The sequence below is a fragment of the Pelophylax lessonae genome, assembly GCF_965119305.1.
Source record: "Pelophylax lessonae genome assembly, chromosome: 9".
Lineage (NCBI taxonomy): Eukaryota > Metazoa > Chordata > Amphibia > Anura > Ranidae > Pelophylax > Pelophylax lessonae.
In genome coordinates, this window is record NC_138776.1 from 249,286,791 (window position 1) to 249,312,350 (window position 25,560).

The following is a 25,560-nucleotide window of genomic DNA, read 5'->3' on the forward strand; positions in this document are numbered from 1 at the left end:
TGCACTGAGCAAAACAGGGGGCTGTCCCTGCTGATTTGCCTTCTATTATAGGGAGAGAGACTACAGTAGTAGCTTGCTGCTTGTGTTGTTGCAAATGACTACACGTTGGTAGTGGCATCATTCACAAAAACACAAGCCCACAACAACACATGCCAGCTACAACTCTAGCCTTTTCCCCCATAATAGCAGGTAGGTGTCCTGGGCTCAGTTGCCTGAGAGACTAGAGTATTAGCTGGTGTTTGTTGTGGGCTTGTGAATGATGGCGCTTATATCCAGTGCTCCGTCCTTCACAACAACACAAGCAAACGAATACTACTCTAGTCTCTCTACTCATAATAGCAGGCAGGTGGGTCTTGGCTCAGTTGTTATGGTGTGAATACACGATTAGAATATCGCCCGATCATTCGACCACCGACTTTTGAAAAAGTATATGTCGGTCGAAAACGTTGCCAACATACACGGCCCGAATATCGCCCGACCGTTGCCCGCCGACCATCGAAACAGTGTTCGTCGGTTGAAAACGTTGCCAACATTAATTAGAGAGAGACTAGAGTATTAGCTGGCGTGTTTGCTGTAGGCTTGTGTTGTTGTGAATGATGTTACTACCACCGTGTAGTCATTTGCAACAACACAAGCAGCAAGCTACTACTCTAGTCTCTCTCCTCATAATAGCAGGCTATTAGCTCTGTTGTCTGTTCTGTCCTTCAGAACAACACAAGCAACCAACTACTACTCTAGTCTCTCTCCAACTCACTAAGAAAGTACCTGAGGGTCCTTGCAAGACAACTGCGGACAAATGAATATCCCTCAGCTCTGCTTCGGGATCCTGTGAGAACAGCCCTATTGCTTCACTCTACTTACTGTACAGAACTTCAGTGTTCCCTCCTGACAGCTTTTAGAGGAGGAGTAAGATGTGGGTCCAGCTCAAAAACGAATGCATACATCTGAACAGGATTAAGTGCTACATGGGGGATTCAACAAGAATTTTCAAGTTCTCATGATACTTCTTTTTTATGTAAATGTTTATTTAAATTTTCTAGATCAGTGGTCTCCAAACTGCCTCTCGAGGCCCAGATGAGGCCCCTTGCTTGCTTTTATCCAGGCCATTAGGGCACTATTTCATCCACTGATACAAACAATGGGGCATAATTCCCCCCACTGACAGCAGTGAAGCGGCACAATTCCTCCCAATGACACCATTTCTCCCAATGATGAGCCACAATTCCTCCCATTGACCCCAATGATGGGACACAATTCCTCCCAATGAAACTAACAATGGGCCACTATTCCTCCCAAGGACACCAAAAAAGGGGCACAAATTTCCCCAATGACACCAACAATGGGGCACAATTCCTCCCAATGGCTCCAATAATGGGGCACAATTTCTCCCAATGGCACCAACAATGGGGCCAAATGACACCAATGATAGGATCCAATTCCTCCCACTGACACCAAAGATGGGGCCTTGTTTTTTCCCCACTGATGTCAGTACCTTTTCTACTCCCAATGGCCACAATCCAGCCCCCCTAAAGTCTGAAGGACAGTAAACTTGCCCTTTGTTTAGAAAGTTTGGAGACCCCTGCTCTAGAACCAAAAACCTCCTGAAAACCTCCTTTTCACAAAAACGCAATCAATATCGCCGATGTAGCTCAGCCCACAAACTAAAGTTCGCTATTAAACATTTGTTCAATCTTCTTCCTTCACCTTGATCACCAGGTCAGGATACACCAAGTTGGCGTAGTCATTCTGGTGCAGTTTCTGATGCTCGATAAGCTGGCTTTCATAGAGGAAGGCGTTACCGCATTCAGAGCATACAAACAGTTGCACCTGCCGGTGGTCTACCATGTGCTTCTCACAGTCCTCTTTGCGGCTGAAATATCGCCCACACTGGGAGCAGGCGTAATGACTGCCGTGGATTCTCTCGTGGAGCCGAAGACCGGACTTGTGCGCAAACTCCTTCCCGCAGACCAAACACACATTGTGGTTATCCATTTGGTGAAGCTTCTCGTGTTTGATGAGGCTTTGTTTGAGACTGAATTGCTTCCCGCATTCCAAGCACTCATACTGCTTCTTCTTCGAATTTAATCCATAATGGTTGTTGAGACAAACCTGGGACGTGAAAGTCTTCCCACAACCTATACAGACGAAGGGTCGCTCTCCCGTGTGTCTCATGAAATGGAGGAGGAGAGCTTTCATTTTTGAGAATTTTTTGCCGCATTCGGAACAAGTGAGGTCGTTCTCGCTTTGGTGTGCCCTTTGATAATGACTGCTGAGACTGCCAAACCTCTTGAACGTTCGCTCGCATTTGAAGCAACGGAAGGGCCTCTCATTGATCACTGGTTTTTCCTTCAGGAAAGGCTTGAAAGGACATTGATCACCGGGGTCTCTAATTCTCTCCTCACCATGGGCAGCCTGAGATGGCTCACAAGACGACGGGTCAGACATTATTCTGGTCACAGTCAGGCCGGCCATGGCAAGCCTGATGGGAGTGGTGATCGTTTTCAAGCGTTCATAGAAGCGTTGAATATTATAACATTCACCAAAGATATTCTGGCTTGACGAATCATCTATCAGAAACAAGAGTAGAGGTTACCAATATTGTAACGGTAAGTGACCAAAGACCAGGAACTTCCTAAATGCTTTCGAGTTACTCATGAAAAGGAACTGTTTAGCAATTCACAGCCTGCAACTCATTAACCTCTTCCTGCTGGTTATATACATTAATGTGGTAGGGCAGAGAACGGGCTTCAATCTATGCTGCCACATATTGTATATGCATCTGTTTTGTGTTGGGAGCATGCTTAAAGTGGAACTAAACCCATCGACTTAAGGGTTTTCTTAAAGCGGTTACATTACCGGCATGGTGGGATTGCTAACTGTCTCATTGGTTGTGCTTCCAACCAAACTGTCAAACCATCAAATGGCTGGCGTCATAATTGATCACATGTGCAGCACCATGGCAGTTGCAGATCAAACAAAAGCCAAGATGCAGCTTCCTTGGTTGAAAAGGATAGGAGGGTTTAGTTCTACTTTAAGCATGCGCCCCCAGCACTGTGACTGCAATGTCTCCCACAGCTCCCAATCATACAGTGACAGCTCATGAGCTTGTCATCACTGCAACAGCCAATTACTTAAGTCACATGATCAGGGAAGCTGGAGGCATTACAATTTTTATGAGGGGCCAGCTGGAAAAGGTTAATCTATAACATAAAGACTGTTAGAGCAAAGGGATACTTGAGGTCCAAACCCAATTTACATCTGAGCAGCGCCAAGCCTGGATTTGAAAAAGATGCTGCAACGGAATCTGCAGTTGCCCCCAGTCTAACAACTACTGTAACACTGCTGAATGATTTTATTTAAAAGAGAAGTTTGGGTTTTGTTCCGTCTTTCAAATCATACTTACCTAGGTGGATGCAGCATTGGGCCTATACTGCATCTGTCCCCAGCTGGCTCTAAGACTGAGAACTGAGCAATCAATCACTGTTGATCGCTCAGTTCGCAGTGCTCTGTGGGCAGAGAGCTGTTGACTGTCAGTCACCAGTTCTCTGCTCTGCCCCCCCCCCATGCTCACTGGAGCGCTGAGCTGTGGGGGGGGGGGGGGGGGTTTGGAGCAGCAGGCTCCTAATGCTTATTTAGTCTGGGGCAGAGGTCTCCAAACTTTCTAAACTAAGGGCCAGTTTACTGTCCTGCAGACTTTAGGGGGCCGTACATTGGTGCGAATGGGAGGAATAATGCCCAATCATTGGTGTCAGTGGAAGAAATAGTGCCCCATCATTGGTGTCAGTGGGAGGATTAGTGCCCCATCATTGGTGTCAGCGGGAGGAATAGTGCCCCATCATTGGTGTCAGTGGGAGGAATAGTGTCCCATCATTGGTGTCAGTGGGAGAAATAGTGTCCCATCATTGGTGTCAGTGAGAGGATTAGTGCCCCATCATTGGTGTCAGTGGGAGGATTGGTGCCCCATCATTGGTGTCAGTGGGAGGATTGGTGCCCCATCATTGGTGTCTGCGGGAGGAATAGTGCCCCATCATTGGTGTCAGTGGGAGGAATAGTGTCCCATCATTGGTGTCAGTGGGAGAAATAGTGTCCCATCATTTGTGTCATTGGGAGGATTAGTGCCCCATCATTGGTGTAAGTGAGAGGAATAGTGCCCCATCATTGATGTCAGTGGAAGGAATAGTGCCCAATTGTTGTGGTCTGTGGGAGGATTAGTGCCCCATCACTGAGGTCAGTGGGAGGAATGATGCCCAATCGTTGGTGTCAGTGGGAGGAAAAGTGCCCCATCATTGGGGGCCCAGTCGTTGGTGTCAGTTGGAGGGATGATGCCCAATCGTTGGTGTCAGTGGGAGGAATAGTGCCCAATTGTTGTTGTCACTGGAATAAATAGTATCCCATCATTAGTGTCAGTAGGTAGAATAGTGCCCCAACGTTGGTGTCAGTGGGGGGAATAGTGTCTTGTATCAGTGAAAGGAACAGGACCCCAAGGGCCGGATAAAGGCAAGCAAAGGGCTGCATCTGGCCCCCAGGCTGCAGTTTGGAGACCACTGGTCTAGGGGATGGTAAGAGCACCTTACCTGATCCTCAGCTCCCTCGTGTCCAATGCAAAGTTATGGGCCCTGGTGTCAGGGGCATCTGACCTCCAGAGTACAGGGAAGAAGGGGCTGAAAAGCCTGGACTACCAGCACAGTGGAGCCCATAAGAACTAAATATCAGGTAGGTAAAACTGCTTTACCCGGTTCCCCTAGACATAAATGAGCATTGAACCCTTGCAATGCTGGCACAGCCCCACTGCAGGGTAGGACTGTTAGTTTTCCTGAAGTTCAGTTTTAGCCAGCTAAAATGTGCAAACTCCTGGCTCAACCCTAGTAAGTAGTGAAGAATTTAAAATTAACCTTTATTTCCCTCACTCCAGGCAAAACAACGGGGTCAATAAAAAGACGTATATAGCCAATTATTTTCTTATTTAGCTTTGCATTGAATAGGGAAGAGTTAAAATCCTGCCAGGTTTTCTTGTGCTGTCTTTGTCCTATTGGGAACAAGTCCTGAAGACACAAGGGAAAGTGAGGGGAAGTCACAGCAAAGTGAAGGGAATTCCCCATTTACACTGTTGTCACTGTAATACACGTCCCCGGAAAAAGGTTTCACCTTACTTCCTGTTCTGGTGACAATCAAATAAATGTGGCTTTCCTGTCACTTTCTATCCTGATGACCAATAGCACGGTACCGCCCAGGGTCAGCTGACAACCTTTTCTTCTTTAAGTCCATTTGTATAATAGAATGTGCAAGTTTGCATGGGTTCAGTGATGCTGGAGAAAAGGCTCCAAGGCACATTATTGTACCTAAAGGAGCACACTTATTGCAATTGTTGCAGCTGCACAGTGTATGTAAAAGTAAAATAGAACACTAAAAAGTGCCTCCGCCTTTGTTGAGAAAAAAAAACATTAACAATTTTATTAATATTTGTGTGGACATTTTTTAGGAAGTGTTTTATTTAAATTGACATTATGTCTCCCAGTGACGATTTACCGGTATCTGCTATGTACAGCGAATATGGCTTTAACTGCCATTAAATGGAGACTGCATATCACTCGCCTGATCTCCAGAATGGCGGGCGCTCTAAGCGGCTACCTCTGGAGAGGATCTATGGCAGTGCGATGCGAACTCCATCGCGCAAATGTATATCAGCCAGCCGGGGCCCCGGTATTCACTGGCGGAGATATGTTTGTAATGTGGAATTATTATCGTTTTGATAATTATCTGCCCTTTTGCTGGAATTTTGTGGCTGGTAGCTTTCTATTATGCTTGATCTGCATAATTGAAATACTGCTATTTCCTTTTGCAGATATCGTGCCATTTACTAGAACAATAGCATAATCACTATGAAATATGAACTATATTATATAGGATTCACTCTAACAGGTTATGATGGGAGTGCATGCTTATGAATTGGCGTGGCCGAGTCCATTAGAATCCACGATCGTGTTTGGCAGCCATTTTTAGCAATAGTGCATTGTTTCACTTTCACTTGACAGGTGCACACGGTCGGGTTTACCATAAACATACACTCCTCTTTCCTATTGTACTTTTGAAAGTATAAATGTCTGGGATTGGTTGTGTTCTCTGACTATAAAATAAACAAGAGCGCTGCCTTGGGCAGGACTGCTCCTATGGACGACGACCGTGATACAGGCTTGGCCTGTTTTCTCTCTTTGTTGTCGAGCGCGCTTGGATTTCTTTAACCACTTGCAGATCAGTCACGTTGACTGTACTGCGGCAAAGTGGTTCGTTATCGTCTGGTGACGTAGACCTACCTCACCAGACATTGCCCTCTCTCGGCGGCGTGCGTGCGCCCGCCGGAGGCTCGCTCCCGCTGTATTCAGTTACAGCGGGAGTCGGGCCAGGGGAGGAGCGGCGGTGATTACCGCCGCTCTTCCCAGATCGTCAGTGAATCGAGTGTGGAGATCCGCCCGCTTGTGTAAACAAAGCGGGCAGATCTCCTAAGTGACAGACAGGGTCAGATTGCAGGGTTCAGCATAGCTGAACCTGCGATCTGTCCCTGTGTCACTCAGTCACCTCCCCCCACACACGTTAGTAAGCACCAGGCATACATTAACCCTTTGATCACCAATAAAAATTAACCCCTTCCCTGCCAGTGTCATTTTTACAGTAACAGTGCATATGTATAGCACTGATTACTGTAGTAATGTCACTGGTACCCCCAAAAGTGTCAAAAATGTCAGTCAAGGGGCCGATCTGTCCGCCGCAATGTCGCAGTCCCGCAAAAAAAAAAAATCGCAGATCGCCGCCATTACTCGTTTAAAAAAAAAAAAAATGAGAGAAATCTTTCCCTTAGTTAGTAAACGCAATAACTTTTGCGCAAACCAATCAAAATACGCTTATTGCGATTTTTTTTTACCAAAAATATGTAGCAGAAAACAAATTGGCCTAAAATTATAAAAAATTTTGATTTTTACATTTTTTTGGGGGGAATTTCATATAGAAAAATATTGTTATTTTTTCAAAATTGTTGCTTTTTTTTGTCTATAGCGCAAAAAGTCAAAATTGCACAGGTGATCAAATACCACCAAAAGAAAGCTCTGTTTGTGGGAAAAAAAGGACGTAAATTTTGTTTGGGTACGGCGTTGCATGACCGTGCAATTGTCAGTTAAAGTCGCACAGTGCCGAATCGCAAAAAGTGGCCTGAACGTAAGACAGCAAAATCCTCCGGTGGTAAAGTGGTTAAACAAAAGAGGTGTACATTGTACTTTTCAGTACAAGGGATTAATGGCGCTTGGCGTGTACTAATATCCGCAAGTGCGCTTTTTAGCGCACCAAGTGAATTTCTATGCTCCAAACCCCATTCATTTCTATAACACCTCTGGGTGATCTATGTACACTGCAGGGATTTGAACAAACTTTGTTGCAGATTCCTACCTTTTGTCCTGTGTGGCTGTTTTTCCTTGTGCAAAATCAATGGGAGTAATTTTATTATTATCTATCAACTGCTGCACTTGCGGGGCTCTTATGAGGAAAGTGTCAGAGTCTGCATCCTTTTAGATATGATTTCCCTTAGGAAGCATCTCACCAAAAGACATTTTTGTTGCAGGGGATGTCAAATATTTGACTTGCATCTTAGGAGACTTCTGGGAAAATCAGGGAGCCAATCACACAAGTAGGAAATTAAGTTTCTGTGTACTGAACTGAATTTGAAAGAAAATGATAGCACTGCAGATTGCAAAGGAAAAGTAGTTTTAAATAACATTCAGTTACAATATGACTTGTGTAGTAATTGTACATGTTATATATATTTTTTTTTTCATTTGCTATTTTTCACATGGAAGTGGAGTTACCCTTTAAAATAGTGGTTCTCAACTTCAGTCCTCGGGACCCACTTACAGGCCAGATTTTAAGTATTACCTTGGGAAGATGCAGACTAGAATGCTGCAATCACTGAGCAGCAAATGAGATCACCTGTGATGTAATATAGTTATCTAGCAAACCTGGCCTGTTGGTGGGTCCCGAGGACCAGAGTGGAGAACCACTGCTTTAAAAGGATTAGAGATTTGGATACCGGACAATGCCCAGAGCCCACTACTGACCTCTGCTGTCTGAGTCAGGGAACTGCTTGTGGTCAGCCTGCTGTAGGCTCCTTATGTAGGGCTCTTCTCCTCTCTCAAACTTTGATATCAATGGGGGTGTTACACTGATCTTCCCTGTATATAAAACACAACATTCAATAGGCAATCATTCCATCTCAGAACAAATAAATTAAAAGGGGAACAATATGTAAAGTCTCACCCAAACCCCAGCAGTTTAGGGCCAGAAGAGAGCAAGATAAACCTGCTGTGGCATTGTAGCCAACTTTGCTTAATTGGATGTGAAAGGATTTTGGGGGGGTTGAACTACACAAAGAGAACCGCCTTGCCCTGAACCATTTGTAACCTAACAGCTCTGAAGTACAGGGCCCTTGCAGCAGTGTTTTAAAATCTATCCCTCAGTCCCTTTGGAGTGCCCCCAGGCACGCGGGATTCTACGAATGTCCACCTCAAGATTACCTTTCAGGTCTCTGAAGATATAAAACCATCAGCTTCCTGCCACAGAAGTTCCATTATACTCACTTCTGGAGGTCTGAGACTAGGGAATCAATTAACCGACACTCTAGGAAGTGTCAAATGCCAAGAGGCTCATGGAAAGTGCAGCACTGGAATGGAGGGAAGGCAGGAGACATGGACCACCAGAGAGGCAAGTCTCTGTCTTCTAGAGATTTAACAGGGTCTCTTTAAGCTCATTCTATCCCCATGACTAAGCTCTGGAGTGAAACGCATCAGGGCCGTGGCCTGGTTGGAGCCCAGGCTGAGGCTGTCATACACCACCTTACGGGGTTTTGTAAAGATGTTGGACTGCCAGGACTTTTCCCTTTTCAACTCCATCCTGGTGCTAAGTCCTGCTCCTGTCATTCAACTGTCAAATGCCAGGAATTCAGTAGGCAATAGAAGCTCTGCCATTTGCCAGATGACAAGAGAAGGAGCTCAGTGCCAGGGGGGAAAAGCCTATATGGTTTTTAAACATCTATCTTTATTTATTTATTATTTTACCATTCGTATAATATCTAAGTAATCAATTTATAATTTAATGTACACCCAATACCAGCAACATGTTTTTACAGGTTTTCTAAAAAGAGCAAAGCAGAATCTGTTTGCCTTAAGACTCTCTCCCTCTACCTGGAAATCCAGGGGCTGTGTCTAACCCAGTGGTGGTCAACTTTCTTGATATGGGGGGCCTCAAGTGGGGCCCTCAACATGATACAAGAGATGGTCAGGAACTGCGGACATGATACAAGAGATGGTCAGAGACTGTGGACATGATACAAGAGATGGTCAGAGACTGTGGACATGATACAAGGGATGGTCAGAGACTGTGGACATGATACAAGAGATGGTCAGACTACGGACATAATACAGGAGATGGTCAGAGACTGTGGACATGATACAAGAGATGGTCAGAGACTGTGGACATGATACAAGAGATGGTCAGAGACTACGGACATAATACAGTAGATGGTCAGAGACTGTGGACATGATACAAGAGATGGTCAGAGACTGTGGACATGATACAACAGATGGTCAGAGACTACGGACATAATACAAGAGATGGTCAGAGACTGTGGACATGACACAAAAGATGGTCAGAGACTGTGAGCATGATACAAGAGACAGACAGAGACTGCGGACATGATACAAGAGATGGTCAGACACTGTGGACATGATACAAGAGATAGTCAAAAACTGCAGACATATTACAGGAGATAGTCAGAGCCTTAGGACATGATACAGGAGATAGTCAGAGACTGCGGATACAATACAGGAGATGGTCAGAAACATTGGACATGATACAAGAAATGGTCAGAGACTTAGGACATGATACAGGAGATAGCCAGAGACTGTGAATGCAATACAGGAGACGGTCAGAGACTTTGGACATGATATAGGAGACGGTCAGAGACTTAGGACATGATACAGGAAAAAGTCAGAAACTGTGGATACAATACAGGAGATGGTCGGAGACTGTGGACATGACACAGGAGATGGTCAGAGACTTGGAATATGATACAGGAAATGGTCAGAGAATGTGGACACAATACAGGTGGTGGTCAGAGAATTTGGACATGATACCAAAGATGGTAAGAGACTGTGAACATGCTATAGGAGTTGTTGGAGACTGGGGACATGCTTGGGGAGATAGTCACAGATTGGAAAACACATTACATGAGACATATGATATGCATATGCTAGAAATCACTGCTAGAGAAACACAAAATTAGTGTCTGCAGGAGCCCAGAGGGCCACACAAAATGTGCCAAAGGGCCACAGTTTGTGAACCAGGGGTCTAAACAGAGCGGGCAGGGAGTGGAAGGAATCAGCATTGTGACTTTTTCCCATGTGTGTAAATTTTATCCTGTGCAATAGACATTTCTCAACACAGCTGCAAAGAATACCCAGGTCAACATATTAGCCTCCAAAACATAACATTTTGAAATGGGAGAGTAGCATTGTCACTTTGTAAATGCAGTAAGTGACAAGCGGAGAGCCAGTGTTGGCAGTGAAAGGGTGCTTGGGCAATCAGAACGCACAGCTCAAGAATGGATTCCAGTTACAGACTGGTGGGGTTTCTTCTTACAAATGGGAAGAGCCTGCAGTCATTCAGAGCTCCTGTACAGACTTTTGCTGCTGGTGTGCGAGTCCAGGCCTGTCTGGTCTTACTGGTACCCTAACCAGGATGACATGTGACGGGAATGCCATTAGGACCCCATCTAGCAAATGAGACTGGGCTTGAACAGGCAGAAAAAAACCTGCCTAGACCAATGAACTGCCAGGTGTCAGTGACCTTACTTTTCTCTACAGTTAAAGGATAAATTCACCTTTGTAAAAATAAAAATAAATGCACATCTCTTTGCAGGTAAAAAAATTGGATTTTTGACTTACAGTAAAATCCATTTCTCTGATGTTCATTGATGGACACAGCTCCTGATATTCTTAACCATTGGGTTATACTGCCCCCCACAGGAGTAGGACACTAGGCAGAAAAAAATTCTGTCTACACCCATGGGCAGTCCCAGGGGGTATACTCCCTCTCTCTGCTATAGGCACTCAGTTTAGTTACAAGCAGTGTCAGGAGAATTACAACTTCACAGAGGGGAAGGGTCCTGTGTCCTTCAATGAACATCAAAGAAATGGACTTTACAGTAGGTTAAAAATCCCATTTTCTCTTTTGTTCTTTCTTGGACACAGCTCCAGATTTTCTTAACCATTGGGACGTCCCAAAGCAGTGTAAAACATGAGGGGTGAGAACAGCGAAAAATAAATTCCCAAGGCTAAACTATAGCCAACCAGGAAGACAGGAGCTCAACCAAACCAACTGGAGCCCACCTGAATAAAAACAATAAACCAGGTCCTCTAAACAGCAGCCTGCAAAACCTTGCGGCCAAAAGAAGCATCCGCAGACGCCAACACATCCACTTTATAGAACTTTGAGAAAGTGTGCACTGATGACCAGTTGGCCGCCTTGCAGACCTGCGTCACTGATGCCTGATGACGGAAAGCCCAGGAGGCACCAAGCGCTCTAGTAGAGTGTGCCTTGAAAGGGAAAGAAAGAACCTAAGCCCTGATGGAATAGGCCTGAATCACCATCTGTCTGATCCATATGGAAACGGTCGCAGAAAAAGCGGACAACCCTTTACGAGATCCATCCGTGAGCACAAATAGAGTCTGACTTCCTGAAAGACTCCATAGCTGCCAGGTACACCCTAATTGCCCAGACCACATCCAAGGTATGTAAGGCAATTTCCTTTGGATGTTTAGGCCTGGGACACAGGGAAGACAACACAATGTGTTCATTCAAATGAAAACCAGAGACAACCTTTGGAAGGAACGACGGACAGGGGGAAGAATCACCTTATCCCTGTGAATCACCAGGTAAGGTGAACGACAGGATAACACCACCAGTTCCGACACCCTGCGTGCAGAGGTGATAGCCACCAAAAAGGCCACCTTCTGGGACAGTGTAAACAGTGGAATCTTCCGCAGATTCTCAAAGGGAGGCTTCTGGAGAAATGAAAGCACCAAATTGAGATCCCAAGGCGGCAACGGAGCCCACACTGGAGGAACCAATGTCGGCCCCCCCGAAGAAAGGTACGCACCAGGCAGTATGTGGCCAAAGGTCATTGGAAGAAGACCGCCAAAGCCGACACCTGGCCCTTGATGGTATTTCGAAGCCAATTTCTGTTAACCCCCCCCCCCCCCCCCCGTTGAAGGAAGGTCAAGATCCGAGCCACCGAGAAGGAGCGAGGATGAATGGCAAGAGACTCACACCATGTACGATGGTAGATCTTCCTAGAAATAGATTTCCTAGCTTTCAACAGGATAGGAATCCCTGACTCAGATAAACCCCTATCCTTCAGCACCTAGTGTTCAACAGCCAAGCCGTCAAAGCCAGTGACTGTAAATCAGGATGGAAGATCGGTCCTTGGGACAGCAGACCCTCCCTGAGAAGAAGCTTCCAAGGAACATCAGCAACCAGCCGCACCAGATCGGCGTACCAAGCCCTGCGAGGCCAGTCCGCAGCCACTAAGATGCCTGGAATTCCTTCTGCCTCCATCCTGCGTAGAAGTCTTGGCAGAAGCATGAAAGGAGGGAAGGCGTAAATCAGCCGATACTGACCCCACAAGGCCACCAGCGCATCTGTGGCTTCCGCCAAAGGATCCCTTGATCGAGCCACAAACCTCTGCACCTTTCCGTTGAGCCGAGATGCCAACAGATCCACCTCGGGGGTGCCCCACCGGAAGACACAGTTGATGAAACACCTCCGGATGAAGGGACCACTCCCCTTGGTCCAACGCCTGCTGACTGAGGTAATCCGCCTGCCAATTTTCCACCCCGGGAAAGTGTACGGCGGAGTGGGCTGGAACAAACTGTTCTGCCCACCTTAGACCGCCGGCTACCTCCAGAGCCGCCAGGACACTTCTTGTGCCCCCTTGGTGATTGACATAAGCCACGGCCATGGCATTGTCTGAATAAATGCGCACTGGACAACAACCCTGAAGACGATCCATCCAATGGCCCAGACACAGTCTGATCGGCACATTGATCGGGAAAAGTCTGGACTCTTCCAGGTTCCAGATCCCCTGAGCAGAATACTTCCCGAAGAGGCCTCCCCAGCTGGACAGGATGGCATCCGTGGTGACCACTGTCCAATACAAGGGGAGGAAAGATTTGCCCAGCGCTGGAGAATGAAGCCACCATATCAGGGACTACTTCGTTCCCCGGCTCAGCCGGATCTGATTGTCTAGAGACTGTAGGGTCTTGTCCCATTTGGTCAGAACCTCCCTTTGCAGGGACCTCCTATGGAGTTGTGCAAACGGAACCACCTCGAAGGTAGACACCATCAGGCCCAGCACCTGTATGCAAGTCCGGAGGGATTACCATCTGCTAGACAGCAGGAGACGAATCACACCCTGCAATTTCTGGAGCTTGTCCAGAGGGAGGAGCACTCTGGCTAAGGCTGAGTCCAGAGTCAGGCCTAGATAGTCCAGCTTCGTGGAAGGAACCAGAGCAGACTTCTGAAAATTCAGAATCCAGACGAATTCTCGCAGAATTCGCATTGTGATCTCCAGGTTTTCCACCAGAGCAGGAGACTCTGTTCTATCTAAAAGAAAAAAATGTTGCCAGGACCAGAGATCCCAGCAAGGAACTAGGTCCTTACTCCTGACTAGGCAGAAAAAAAACTGAGTGCCTATAACAGAGAGAGGGAATATACCCCCTGGGACTGCCCATGGGTGTAGCCAGACTTTTTTCTTCCTAGTGTCCTACTCCTGTAGGGGGCAGTATAACCCAATGGTTAATAATATCAGAAACTGTGCCCGTCAATGAATGAATGAGAAATGTGCATTTATTATTTTTTTTTTTTACTATGAGCCTGCAAAGCATTGCAGGTTAAATTCACGGCTCTTGCAGACAGTCTGTGTAGTTGTCTGCCAGTACCTTGTACAGAGTGACAGATTGGTAGTGCAACGTCTGTCTGGAGTTAGGTTTTGGGAAACATCAAATAGGTCATGAAGACCTGGGTGTACTTTTTCACCTATAACACAAACGCGACTACGTTACCTACAGCCATGAGGTTCCAGTAATTGTCCATCATCACCTTCTTATAAAGGTTTTTTTCTTTATCGTTTAAACACGCCCATTCCTCTTCTGTGAAATAAACCGCTATGTCATCAAAGTGTGGGTATTCCTAAGGAGAGACCAGATTACGGGAAGACTCTTGTCACTGTATTCCTAAAATTGTGCAAAAGAAAAAAAAAATCTCTTTCACATTCAGGAACTACGTCTTATTTATTGTGAAGGCCATGACTTCATGTTTCTGAGCCGATAAATATTACTATGTGTGGTCACTGTTCAGCCCCTGTGCCACCTATAAGGCCCCCTCGGTTACCAAGACCATGGCTTGGTAATCTATGAATTTTGCAAAGAGGATGGAGAACACTAAGCCTCACTCAGAGGGTTCCGCCACCACTAACAAATTGCTGTGACAATGTGTAAAAAAAGTTCATAGCAACCTTCTTCATTTCCCGCATGTGACGTCATGGCGGAAGTGATGAAATGCGTCGGAGCAGATTCTTGCTGCAGGAATGACTGGATTATGTGATTAACATTGGCAGCTCAGCTAATTTAAACGAATGGCTTGCTGACAGCTGCAGATCGCATGTAGCTGCACACAAAGCAATTAGCTGCAGTCCCAGGACAGATGTCAGAGCCTGGAAGCAGCTATATTTACCTTTTTTTGTTTCTTAGGGAATTGCATGGTGGATTTGCCTTGGTCCAAGTACATTTCATTTCTGCTACAATAACAAGTCACAGTGGAGGAGTCCACCATTCGAGGAAGCCCACTGAGACCCCTTAACCTCCCTGGCGGAAATCCCGAGTGTGGATCAGGGTTAATTTTCAGTACCAAAAGTGGTAACCCCGAGCCACGCTGTGGGCCGGATCCAGCCTGCCAGGCCATTTCATGTGTCCCTCACACCAAGGGGGAGAGGTGGAGGAGAGAGGTGAACAGCCTGTAAAAGAGAGCAGAACCCTGCATAATGTGTATAGCACACTCCTAAGTTCTGCATTCTGTACGTAGCACACCCCTGAACTCTGCAATTTGTACATAGCACACCCCTGAACTCCACACTTTGTACGTAGCCCACCCTGAATCCTACACTCTGTACGTAGCGCACCCCTGAACGCTGCACCCTGTATGTAGCACACCTCTGGACTCTGCACTGTGTACGTAGCGCACCTCCGAACACTGCACTCTGTACCGCACCTCCGGACCCTGCACTCTGTACGTAGCGCACCTCCGAACCCTGCACTCTGTACCGCACCTCCGGACCCTGCACTCTGTACGTAGCGCACCTCTGAACCTGCACTCTGTACGTAGCGCACCTCCAAACCCTGCACTCTGTACGTAGCGCACCTCTGAACCTTGCAATCTGTACTTAGCGCACCTCTGAACCTTGCAATCAGTACGTAGCGCACCTCTGAACCTTGCAATCTGTACGTAGCGCACCTCTGAACTCTGCACGTAGCCCATCTCTGAACTTTGCCCTTTCTACCTAGCACATCCTTGAACTCTGCACATAACACATTCTTGGTATTTATCCCTCCTTTAAGATCCTCCCACTGTGCAATTTGGTCACACCCACCATTCAATGCAGTTCAGCGAGGGGTGTGGTTGAGCTCCTGCACCTATTCTCTGAAAAAAAAAGCCATGCATACATTTTTATAGTCTTACGGATACGACCTACCTTTTGATGACACCCGTAATGCTGATGTGGCCATGATAAAACGGAGTTTAACACCACTGCTACATAAGAAGTGAAGAAGGTTGCTATGAACTTTATTTACACATCATCACAGCAACCTAATTAAGATGTTCCTATTTGGCTGGCATTCTTCCTTTAGTTGTAAAAGGCATACTTACAGACTCATAAAATCTGTGTATCCACTTCACGGCTCCTTCCATGTTCCACACTTCATCACTGTCCCTGTGATAAGCCCCAGAAAAAAATACGCTGGCGTTCTCCGGTTCAGGATCTTGGACGATTTCAACTTGGTAGGGATGAGATTCTCTGCTCTGCCGAAAATCAACTTCTCTGGGCCAGAAGGATTCCTCAGACTGCGTGGAACATTCCTGGTAGGTTGGCACTTCAGGCTCCACATAACTGTCCTCAGGAAACTGAATGGCTTGACTTTTACTCTTTAATGGAATTTTCGCTTGCGTCCCGATGCTTTTGCTCATCTTGGTTGTGTTAGTGCAAGCGTGCTTCATTTTTATCAGATTATAGGCAGAGCACGCAACGTCGGCACATTTAGGGGTGTCTTGCTGACATTTAGATCCCTTCTTTGTTAAGGAATGTTTGTTCTTTTTGGTTAAAGCAGAATTTTTTGCATTTTCTTGGGGAGCCAAGGTGTGGAGTCCACCAGCGTGTCCCAACGATGGTTGGAATAGGCTCGAGTCGATTGTTGGGGTACCAAAATGAATAACATTGGCAGTTTCTGCATAATGTCCGCTAGCTTGGATTGTTAGCGGCTTGATCTCAGCCGGCTCTTTAAGTCCGGACTCGGTCTTGATTTCGGCATTGGCCTGGGAAAATTCAGTCTGTATTGGAACAGCACTTGTAACTTGGGCCGAGGAAAGCTGAAGCCTACCAAACTGGGTGATCCTGGGCTGAAATCTTCCAGTCTGGCTTGAGGGTTGCATTGTTCCACTGTTCTGAACTAGAGCAGGATGAAATGTTTTTTCTGTCATAGTCTGAATCTTGATTTTGCTGGTTTTAGTCTTTACCATTCCCAGAGTGGTAGAACCCATCTGGACTGAGGAAGGCACATGGCCACCAATCTGGACAGTCCTTTGTTGAGCTCTACTAGTCTGGGTTAAGAGAGGCATAGCACCACCAGTCTGGGTTATAACTGACTGAACTCTGTCCTCAACTAAAGATTCACTTGTAAATTTGGGAGCACGAACTTGCAAAGTTGCCGATCGAGGTGAAACTGTATGTCCACCTTGAATCGATGAAGATCGCAGGCCGCCAGCTTGAACTTTGGTGTCAAGTGGACTGATGGACTGAGATGATATAAACCTTAGCTCATTGGCTTGGACAGTTTGTGGCTGAACACAAGGGCCAAGCTGTATAGTAGCAGGCAGAGGACCACGCATCTGGACAAGGTTGGGCTGAACTCTTCCAGTTTGGTTAAAGAGAGGTTTGCTTCCACTGATCTGACCGATAGCTGGCTGAACACCCCTTACTTGAAGAAGCTGTTCCTGGGGTCCACCAGTCTGTATTAAGGATGCATCAGGTCCACCAACTGGTACCAAATTAAGTCCAAGACCCTGCAGTGGAGACGATAGTTGCCCTGAGGTCAATATCAGGAAAGACTGACCACCAACTTGCAAGATGGACGCTTGCTGCCCTGAACCTACAGGCAACGATGGATTGTTTATGGTTGATGAATGGTTAGTGCTCTGTGACTGAGATGCATTGTTTCCACTATGCTGATCCATTGTTCAGTTAATCTGTTGGCAATAAAACGTCACACCAATCAGTGTTTGCTAACCAGAACTTTTCAACTAATGCCTAGTACACACGATCAGAAAACTGGACGAAAAATACCCCTTTCAAATCGATCGTACAATAATCTCATCATTAGTACACAGCTTTCGAGAGCTGATCAAGACAGTTCATCTGAAGGGAATGGGACACACGTGAATTTTTCTCATATAAATACCAGAATGCACAATTTTCATTTATTCAGTAAAGTATTCGTCCCACAAAAAAAAAAATCTAAAAAGACTAGGACTGTACATGCTCGGAAACTAAAGAATACATTATAATACAACACTTTACATCACTTCCAAAGTTGTAGTCTGTCGTCTGAGAATTTTCATAGCTTAAAGTGTAAGTCCAGGCAAAACCTAACTAATCTTGAATGCGTTGCCCTTCCATGCGCTTTTTGCTATGAAGGCCAGTTATACGTGGGGGCAGGGGCCATTTTTTTGGTTGAAAACCTACCTAATGCTAAACCTGCTCGCTGCCATATTGTAAAGCAAAACTCAATGTGATTACCTATTCTGCAACTGATCCGGTCCACTCTTCAGCGACTGAAGCTGTGTGCAGGAGAGGACCAACAACGGCTGTAAAATGAACGTACAGATACAGACTAAGCCGCAATTTAATATCTTTCTTTCCCCTAAATGGGTGTTTATTGAATAGCATAATAGAACAACAGTATCCAAAGGGTGTATCTCACATGTGCAGATACAGACTAGGCCGCCATTCCCCCCCCCCCCCCCTAAATCAGTGTTTATCGAATAGCAGAATAGAACAACAGTATCCAAAGGGTGTATCTCACACGTACAGATACAGACTAAGCCGCAATTTAATATCTTTCTTTCCCCTAAATGGGTGTTTATTAAATAGCAGAATAGAACAACAGTATCCAAAGGGTGTATCTCACACGTACAGATACAGACTAAGCCGCAATTTAATATCTTTCTTTCCCCTAAATCAGTGTTTATCGAATAGCAGAATAGAACAACAGTATCCAAAGGGTGTATCTCACACGTACAGATACAGACTAAGCCGCAATTTAATATCTTTCTTTCCCCTAAATGGGTGTTTATTAAATAGCAGAATAGAACAACAGTATCCAAAGGGTGTATCTCACACGTACAGATACAGACTAAGCCACAAAGTGGGAAGTGACGCAAAGTGGGAAGTGACGCCACCAATAGAGTTGCTATGGGGCTTCCGTTGTCGGCTGCCTCTAATGCACCCGCCTCCACGTTGAAGCTGCCGCTGACAGCTGATGCTGGGACCAGACCAGATCGGTTGCAGAATAGGTAAGTAAGGCAATTTTTGCTTTACAGTGTTCGATAGATTAGGGTTAGAATGCGGCACAGAGCAGGTTTAGCATTAGTTAGGTGTTGCCTGGACTTCAGATGGCCCTGATGAAGAGGGTTCTCCCTTGAAACGCGTCAGCCCCATCACCACGGACACCTCCCAGTCCTCCTGCTTTACTGAAAAGCACACTTTTTTTCTGGAGGTCTCCGGATTGCAAAAAGAAACCCTTCTTATGCTTACCTTTAGCATACGTTCATGAGTATAATGTATGGCATGTCTTTTAATCTCTTAATAAATGTCTTGTGATATTGCACTAGGTCTGGGGGCGCCTGTAACGCTCCTGCGTTTCTTATATGGTGTGGATTTTCAGCTGCAGAAATAGTTCCACGTCAGTAGTCATGTAAGAGATATGCTGAGATACCATTCCCAACCTCAATGACTCATCATGTGTGGAAGGTCTTATTTCAGCCAGTAAATACACACAATTAGCAAACTGGTTCCTAGAGTGACTTTATGCATGTGGTAACACAATGATGAAGGTTGAGGGATAGGTTGAGTGGAGGTGGTAGGTGATAGACACTTGAAGGTGAGACAGTAGCAGATGGATGCAGGAAGGTTTAGCAATGTTGTATGATAGCAGATGATAGAATAGCAGGTGGACATACTAAAGAGATCAACCCAGTGCAGAAAAGTAGCAGTAGTCTCAAGAGCTAGCAATCTAGTTATGCAGATGTGATAAACAGTCTTTACTATGCAGAGCTAGATAGTGTAAGCTTAGTATAAGTTTATAGAGAATTCCCCTGCGGGGTACTTAGCACTATTAGCGATACAGCCGAAGGGTGGTTCAGGAGAGGCGGATGATCCAGTAGCGGGATACAGGGATCAGCGCAGCGAGGTTCCATCAGCGAAGTAAGCTTGCAAGCATGGAAGCTTCAAGCAAGGTTAGCATCCAGGTAAGGGTGTTTGAACGAACACATGTGAGTGAGAACCGGCGCTTTAAATAGCCATCTAGTCCGGCGCTGGGTGATGACAGCTCCAGTCTTAAAGGTGTATGCGCATACACTTGTGGAAAGTGTAATTTAGGGTACCAAAGGTACCGGAACATTACAGCGCCCTTCTCTTATTTTCGATGTCTTCTACTTTACCAACTTGCCGACCACCCGCCGTAGTTATACTGCGGTAGGTCGGCTGTATTACGTAAAGGGACATACCTGTATGTCGCTCCTTGTAATAAATAGTGGGGGCGCGCCGATGGAGGTGCGCACACGCATCGATTGGCCAGAAGGGGAGCCAATTAGCGGGTCTGGTGGACGCGATGTTCGTCAGCCACCCGCGATCGTTCCCCATATAAACAGAATGGCAGTCTGCCGATGTTAACACGGCAGATCGCTGTTCTGTCAGTGATGAACACAGGGATCCAGTGTTCCTTCTATTTAGGAACACAGGACTCTGTGTTCATCCAGTGAGTCCATCCCACACACAGTTAGAAAGCACTCCCTAGGAGCAGCCTTAACCCTTTGATTGCCCCTCGCGTTAACCCCTTCCCTGCCAGTGTCATTATTACAGTAAGACCTCATGCATACGGGACGTTTTTACAGCGGCTGTTTTTGGCGTCAGATGTTTTTTTTCTGCAGCCAGTAAACTCCTCCTATGTCTCCATGCACACACAGGCTGTTACCAACTTTTTTTGGCAGGCGCGTTTTCTGGCTGTAAAAAAAACCCCAGAACTAGAGGGTTTTAGGAGGTGTTTTTCAGCTGTAAAAACGCTCTAACTTTGATAAAACCTAAAAAACGCGGCTTTTATCAACGTATTTGAGCCATAAGCTTTTGTGGGAGTATAATTTTGCTAAAAAAAAGCTAAAAAATGCTACAGCTGAAAAAAAGCTAAAAAACGCTACTGCAAAAAAAGCTGAAAAACGCCTTTTACAGCTTTCTACTGACGTTTTGATAATGTCCAATGTGCATGAGGCCTAACAGTGCATATTTTTAGCACTGATTACTGTAGTAATGTCACTGATACCCCCAAAAGTGTGGAAGGCTGACCCTCATATCTGTATGGCGGTTCGCGGGAGCACTCCTAGGGATGCCAATCCAATGGACCGACGGCCGCAATTGCCACTGGGCACCAGCGATCGCTCCCCGCTGAGAGAGAACAACGGTCTGATGTTGTAAACACAGCAGACCGTTCTTCTCCCTGGAATGATCACAGAGCGCCTGTGATCCTTCTATATAGGAACACAGGTCTCTGTGTTCATTTCACAAGCCCCTCCTCCATACAGTTAGAAAGCACTCCCCTAGGCTCACACTAAACCCTTTGAGTGCCCCTGAGTTAACCCCTTCCCTGCCAGTGCCATTATTACAGTGACAGTGGATATTTTTAGCACTGATTACTGTAGTAATGTCATTGATCCCCCCCCCAAAAGTGTCAAAAATGTCATTTAGGGGTCCGATCTGTCCGCCGTAATGTCGCTAAAAATCGCAGATCACCGCCATTACTAGTAAAAAATAAATAAAAATTACATAAATCTTTCCCGTGATAACTTTTGCGCAAACCAATCAAAATACGCTTATTGGGATTTTTTTACCAAAAATATGTAGCAGAATACAAATTGGCCTAAAATCATGAACAAATTTGATTTTCTATTTTTTTGTTACGTTTCGATCGATCCCCGCTGAGCAAAAGAGAGTCCGCCGGGGCGGAAAGCCGGTTTTAAAGGACCTTTAGGGCCGGTTTCCACTAGTGCGACTTGACACATGTCAAGTCGCACAGCAAGTCAAAAGCCATTTGTTTCAATCGGGCCCGTTTTCACTGCCGCGGCTTCAGTTGCGCTACATTTGAGCCGACTTCAGTGCGACTTCCCTCTATAATGAGGGACAAGTCGCACTGAAAGCCACAGTTTACTTTCACTACGAAGTCGTGCTAGAAGTAGCACGACTTCGTAGCCGCGGTAGTGGAAACGGAGACTTAAGCCCCGTACACACGTACCGATCGTCGGCCGAACGATCGGCCGTCTTTTGTCCGCGGGCTGTCTTGTCTGTTGAAAAGTGCAAAAGACTGCGCACGAATTTTGGCGGCCAACAACAGCCGACTGCAGAAGTGATGTCATGTGATGGTTAACTTTCCGTGTCTCTGCTGCCATTCGGGAGCAGCGCGGTGTAGAGGCTCGTGACGTCACGGCCAGGAAGTGACCGAGTCGCCATCTTGGTTGTGGGCGACGCTGCCCAGCCGGTGTAATAGGATAGTAGGATAATAGGATACTAATTACTAATAGTAATAGTAATTACTAATGTAATAGGATACATTTTCTAATGACTGATACATTACGTAGCCGCGGTAGTGGAAACGGAGACCTAAGCCCCGTACACACGTACCGATCGTCGGCCGAACGATCGGCCGTCTTTTGTCCGCGGGCTGTCTTGTCTGTTGAAAAGTGCAAAAGACTGCACACGAATTTTGTTGGCCAACAACATCCGACTGCAGAAGTGATGTCATGTGATGGTTAACTTTCCGTGTCTTTTTTCTTCTCTGAGCATGCCCAGTCTTGCTAATCTGCTGTCTGTCGGCCGAATTCTGTACTGACTGGCGAACAATCGGCCGCTCTGGTGTCGGCATACAAAAATTTTAATGCTTGCACGACAGATTCTGTTCGGCCGAAAGTGCGCTGTCGGCTGTCGGAAGCATCATACTAACAAGCCGAAAAATCGGCCGATCGGGCCTTTAGACAGATTTGGTGAACAATATTGGAGAGAAATCGGCTTTTTGTGTACATAGAAAAAGTCTTAGATCTTTAAGTTCAGCTGATGAAAAATGGAGGCAAAAACAAAAGTGTTGCGTTTATTGTTCAATGTAGATAACTAAGCTCCATTTCATGCTGAATGTATTCTAAATAGAAAACTATCTTTAGATCAATTTTTACTCTAAAAGCATTTTATTAAAATATATTTGATAAAAAAATAATAATAATAATAATAAATAAATAAAAACAACAAAAAAAGAAATTATTGATTTTTATCCACCCCCGATGAGGAGTAGTAATGTCTTTAGGTATTTGGGGCACAGTCCATCAAGTACTGTAAGGTACAGAGAGGGTCGGACCCGTTTCCTTGCCCTTTCTTAGTAGAGTGACCCTACCCCTCATTCCTCCAGGTGGGGGGCGGAGCTGGGAACCCTCTACACCAGTGATGGGGAACCTTGGCACTCCAGATGTTTTGGAACTACATTTCCCTTGATGCTAAACTACACTGCAGAGTGCATGAGCTTAATGGGAAATGTAGTTCCAAAACATCAGGAGTGCCAAGGTTCCCTATCACTGCTCTACACCAGGGGTCTTCAAACTATGGGCCTCCAGTTGTTGCGGAACTACAAGTCCCATCATGCCTCTGCCTGTGGGAGTCATACTTGTAACAGTCTGCCTTGCAATGCCTCAAGGGAATTGTAGTTCCGCAACAGCTGGAGGGCCGCCAGTTTGACACCTGTGCCAGGGGTCTTCAAACAAACTACGGCCCTCCAGTTGTTCAGGAACTACAATTCCCATCATGCCTAGTCATGTCTGTGAATGTTAGAGTTTTACAATGCATCATGGGACATGTAGTTCCGCAACAGCTGGAGGGCCGTAGTTTGAGGATCCTTCCTCTACATGACCCGTTGCCATGGGGATCGTTCACCGTCAGGACAGCCTCTCCTAGGGGGGGTCACAAATGTCCAGATATACTCACCCTTTCTACCAGGGACCGGTCACATGACCACAGATCTGATCACATGGTCGGTGCTGAAAAGACATCGTCGACGTATCTGAATTCTGGTCATGTGACCGGGAGCCGAGGCAGCGGGGTGACGTCACTGGCCGTCCCGGAATCAAGTTCTAAGGAGGACTTCCGTAATAATTCATGGCTTTCAGGGCACGGGGCTCCAAGTAATGCCCCAAACCTGATGTCGCCCCCATGAGACCTGTGTGAGAATTGCATCGACGACCCAAAGCACGCCGGGATATCTCATGAACCTATTCCAAACACCACCTGACCATCACTGACTGCATGAAGTTCAACATCAGCATTGGTCAAGGTAATGGAAAAAACCCAAGCACCCTGGGGGACTACAACTCCCAGCATCCCCTGCCTCTCTCCAGCACTGCGGTGCATTCTGGGACATGCAGTCCTTCCACACCTCGGGTGTCTGACGGTCCACACGTTTTACCTGGACAATAGAGAGGAACGGCCGGACCGAGGCATTTACAGGAATTACCGGCTTCTCCGGGCTGCTGCCAGCGGCTCACACCTGACACCGTCCGCACCGGAAGTGCCTCTGCTGCCATTCAGGAGCAGCGCGGTGTAGAGGCTCGTGACGTCACGGCAAGGAAGTGGATGAGTCGCCATCTTGGTTGTGGGCGATGCTGCCCAGCCGTTAAGAAAGTTTATAGGATAGCAGTTTAATAATACATTTTATAATAACTGATATATTATTGATTGAGTCCGAGTATTTAGCAAGCATATGCCTTTGCAATGTCCTGGATTCCACAGGACTGTCCCAATATTTAAAGCGGTAGTATCCCGCTTTTTTACACTTTTACCTACAGGAAAACCTATAATAAGGCTTACCTGTAGGTACAATTAATATCTCCTAAACCGGCACGGTTTAGGAGATATTTGCAGTGCATGCAGCCGCTCACGCGAGCGGCGCATGCGCTCTGAAGGTCTGGGGGGACCTTCAGTTTTGCTTGCCGGAAAATCACTCCCGCTCGCATGCGTGGGAGTGACGTCATCGCGGCTCCGGCCAATCACAGCCCCGGAGCCGCCGAACCCGGAAGAGACGGCGAGGGATCATGGCAGCGCCCGCAGCGATGTCCAGGGGTCCGTGTCGGGGCTTCGTTCTAAGGTAAGTAATACATAATGAGCTAGTATGCGATGCATACTAGTTCATTATGCCTTTGTCTTGGAGGTTTTTTTTTTGCGATTTTGGGTTTACAACCGCTTTAATTACCTAAAGCTGGTTACTATTTTTTTTTTTTTTTAGGACCTGCAATGTAAAGGCATAATGTGCTAGTATGCATCGCATACTAGCTCATTATGTATTACTTACCTTAGAACGAAGCCCACACATCTGCACCTTGTATGCCCACGCCCCTTCCTACATAAATACAGCATCCTCCTTAGTTACCGACTTGAGAAAGAGGCAGGTGCCTCGAAACACGTAGCCACGCCCCCTCTGAGTGTCCTATGACGTCACTTCCAGCTGAAACCCCTGCTTCTTGTTTTTCACTTGCTCATCTGGACCCGCCCACATGTCTGCACCTTGTAGCCCCACACCCCTTCCTACATAAATACAGCATCCTCCTTAGTTACTGACTTGAAAAAGAGGAAGGCGCCTCGAAACACGTAGCCACACCCCCTCTGCGTGTCCTATGATGTCACTTCCAGCCGAAACCCCTGCTTCCTGTTTCTCACTTGCTCATCTGGTCCCACCCACACGTCTGAACCTTGTAGTCCCACATCCCCTTCCTACATAAATACAGCATCCTCCTTAGTTACTGACTTGAGAAAGAGGCAGGTGCCTCGAAACACGTAGCCACGCCCCCTCTGAGCATCCTATGACCTCACTTCCAGCTGAAACCCCTGCTTCCTGT

The 25,560-nt window shown here is 46.4% G+C and overlaps 1 protein-coding gene across 1 annotated transcript; it reads right to left on the reverse strand.

Moving 5' to 3' along the window:
• Positions 1-1,406: 1,406 nt before the first annotated feature.
• On the reverse strand, positions 1,407-24,241 carry LOC309562630 (uncharacterized protein). The gene is made up of 5 exons (XM_082266886.1): positions 24,135-24,241; positions 16,021-17,613; positions 14,160-14,286; positions 8,100-8,213; positions 1,407-2,567 (listed from the first exon to the last, which is right to left on the reverse strand). Exons 2-5 carry the CDS (start codon positions 17,599-17,601, stop codon positions 1,687-1,689), a joined length of 2,703 nt encoding a protein of 900 aa, XP_082123012.1. The 5' UTR covers positions 17,602-17,613; positions 24,135-24,241; the 3' UTR covers positions 1,407-1,686.
• Between the last annotated feature and the right edge of the window lie 1,319 nt (positions 24,242-25,560).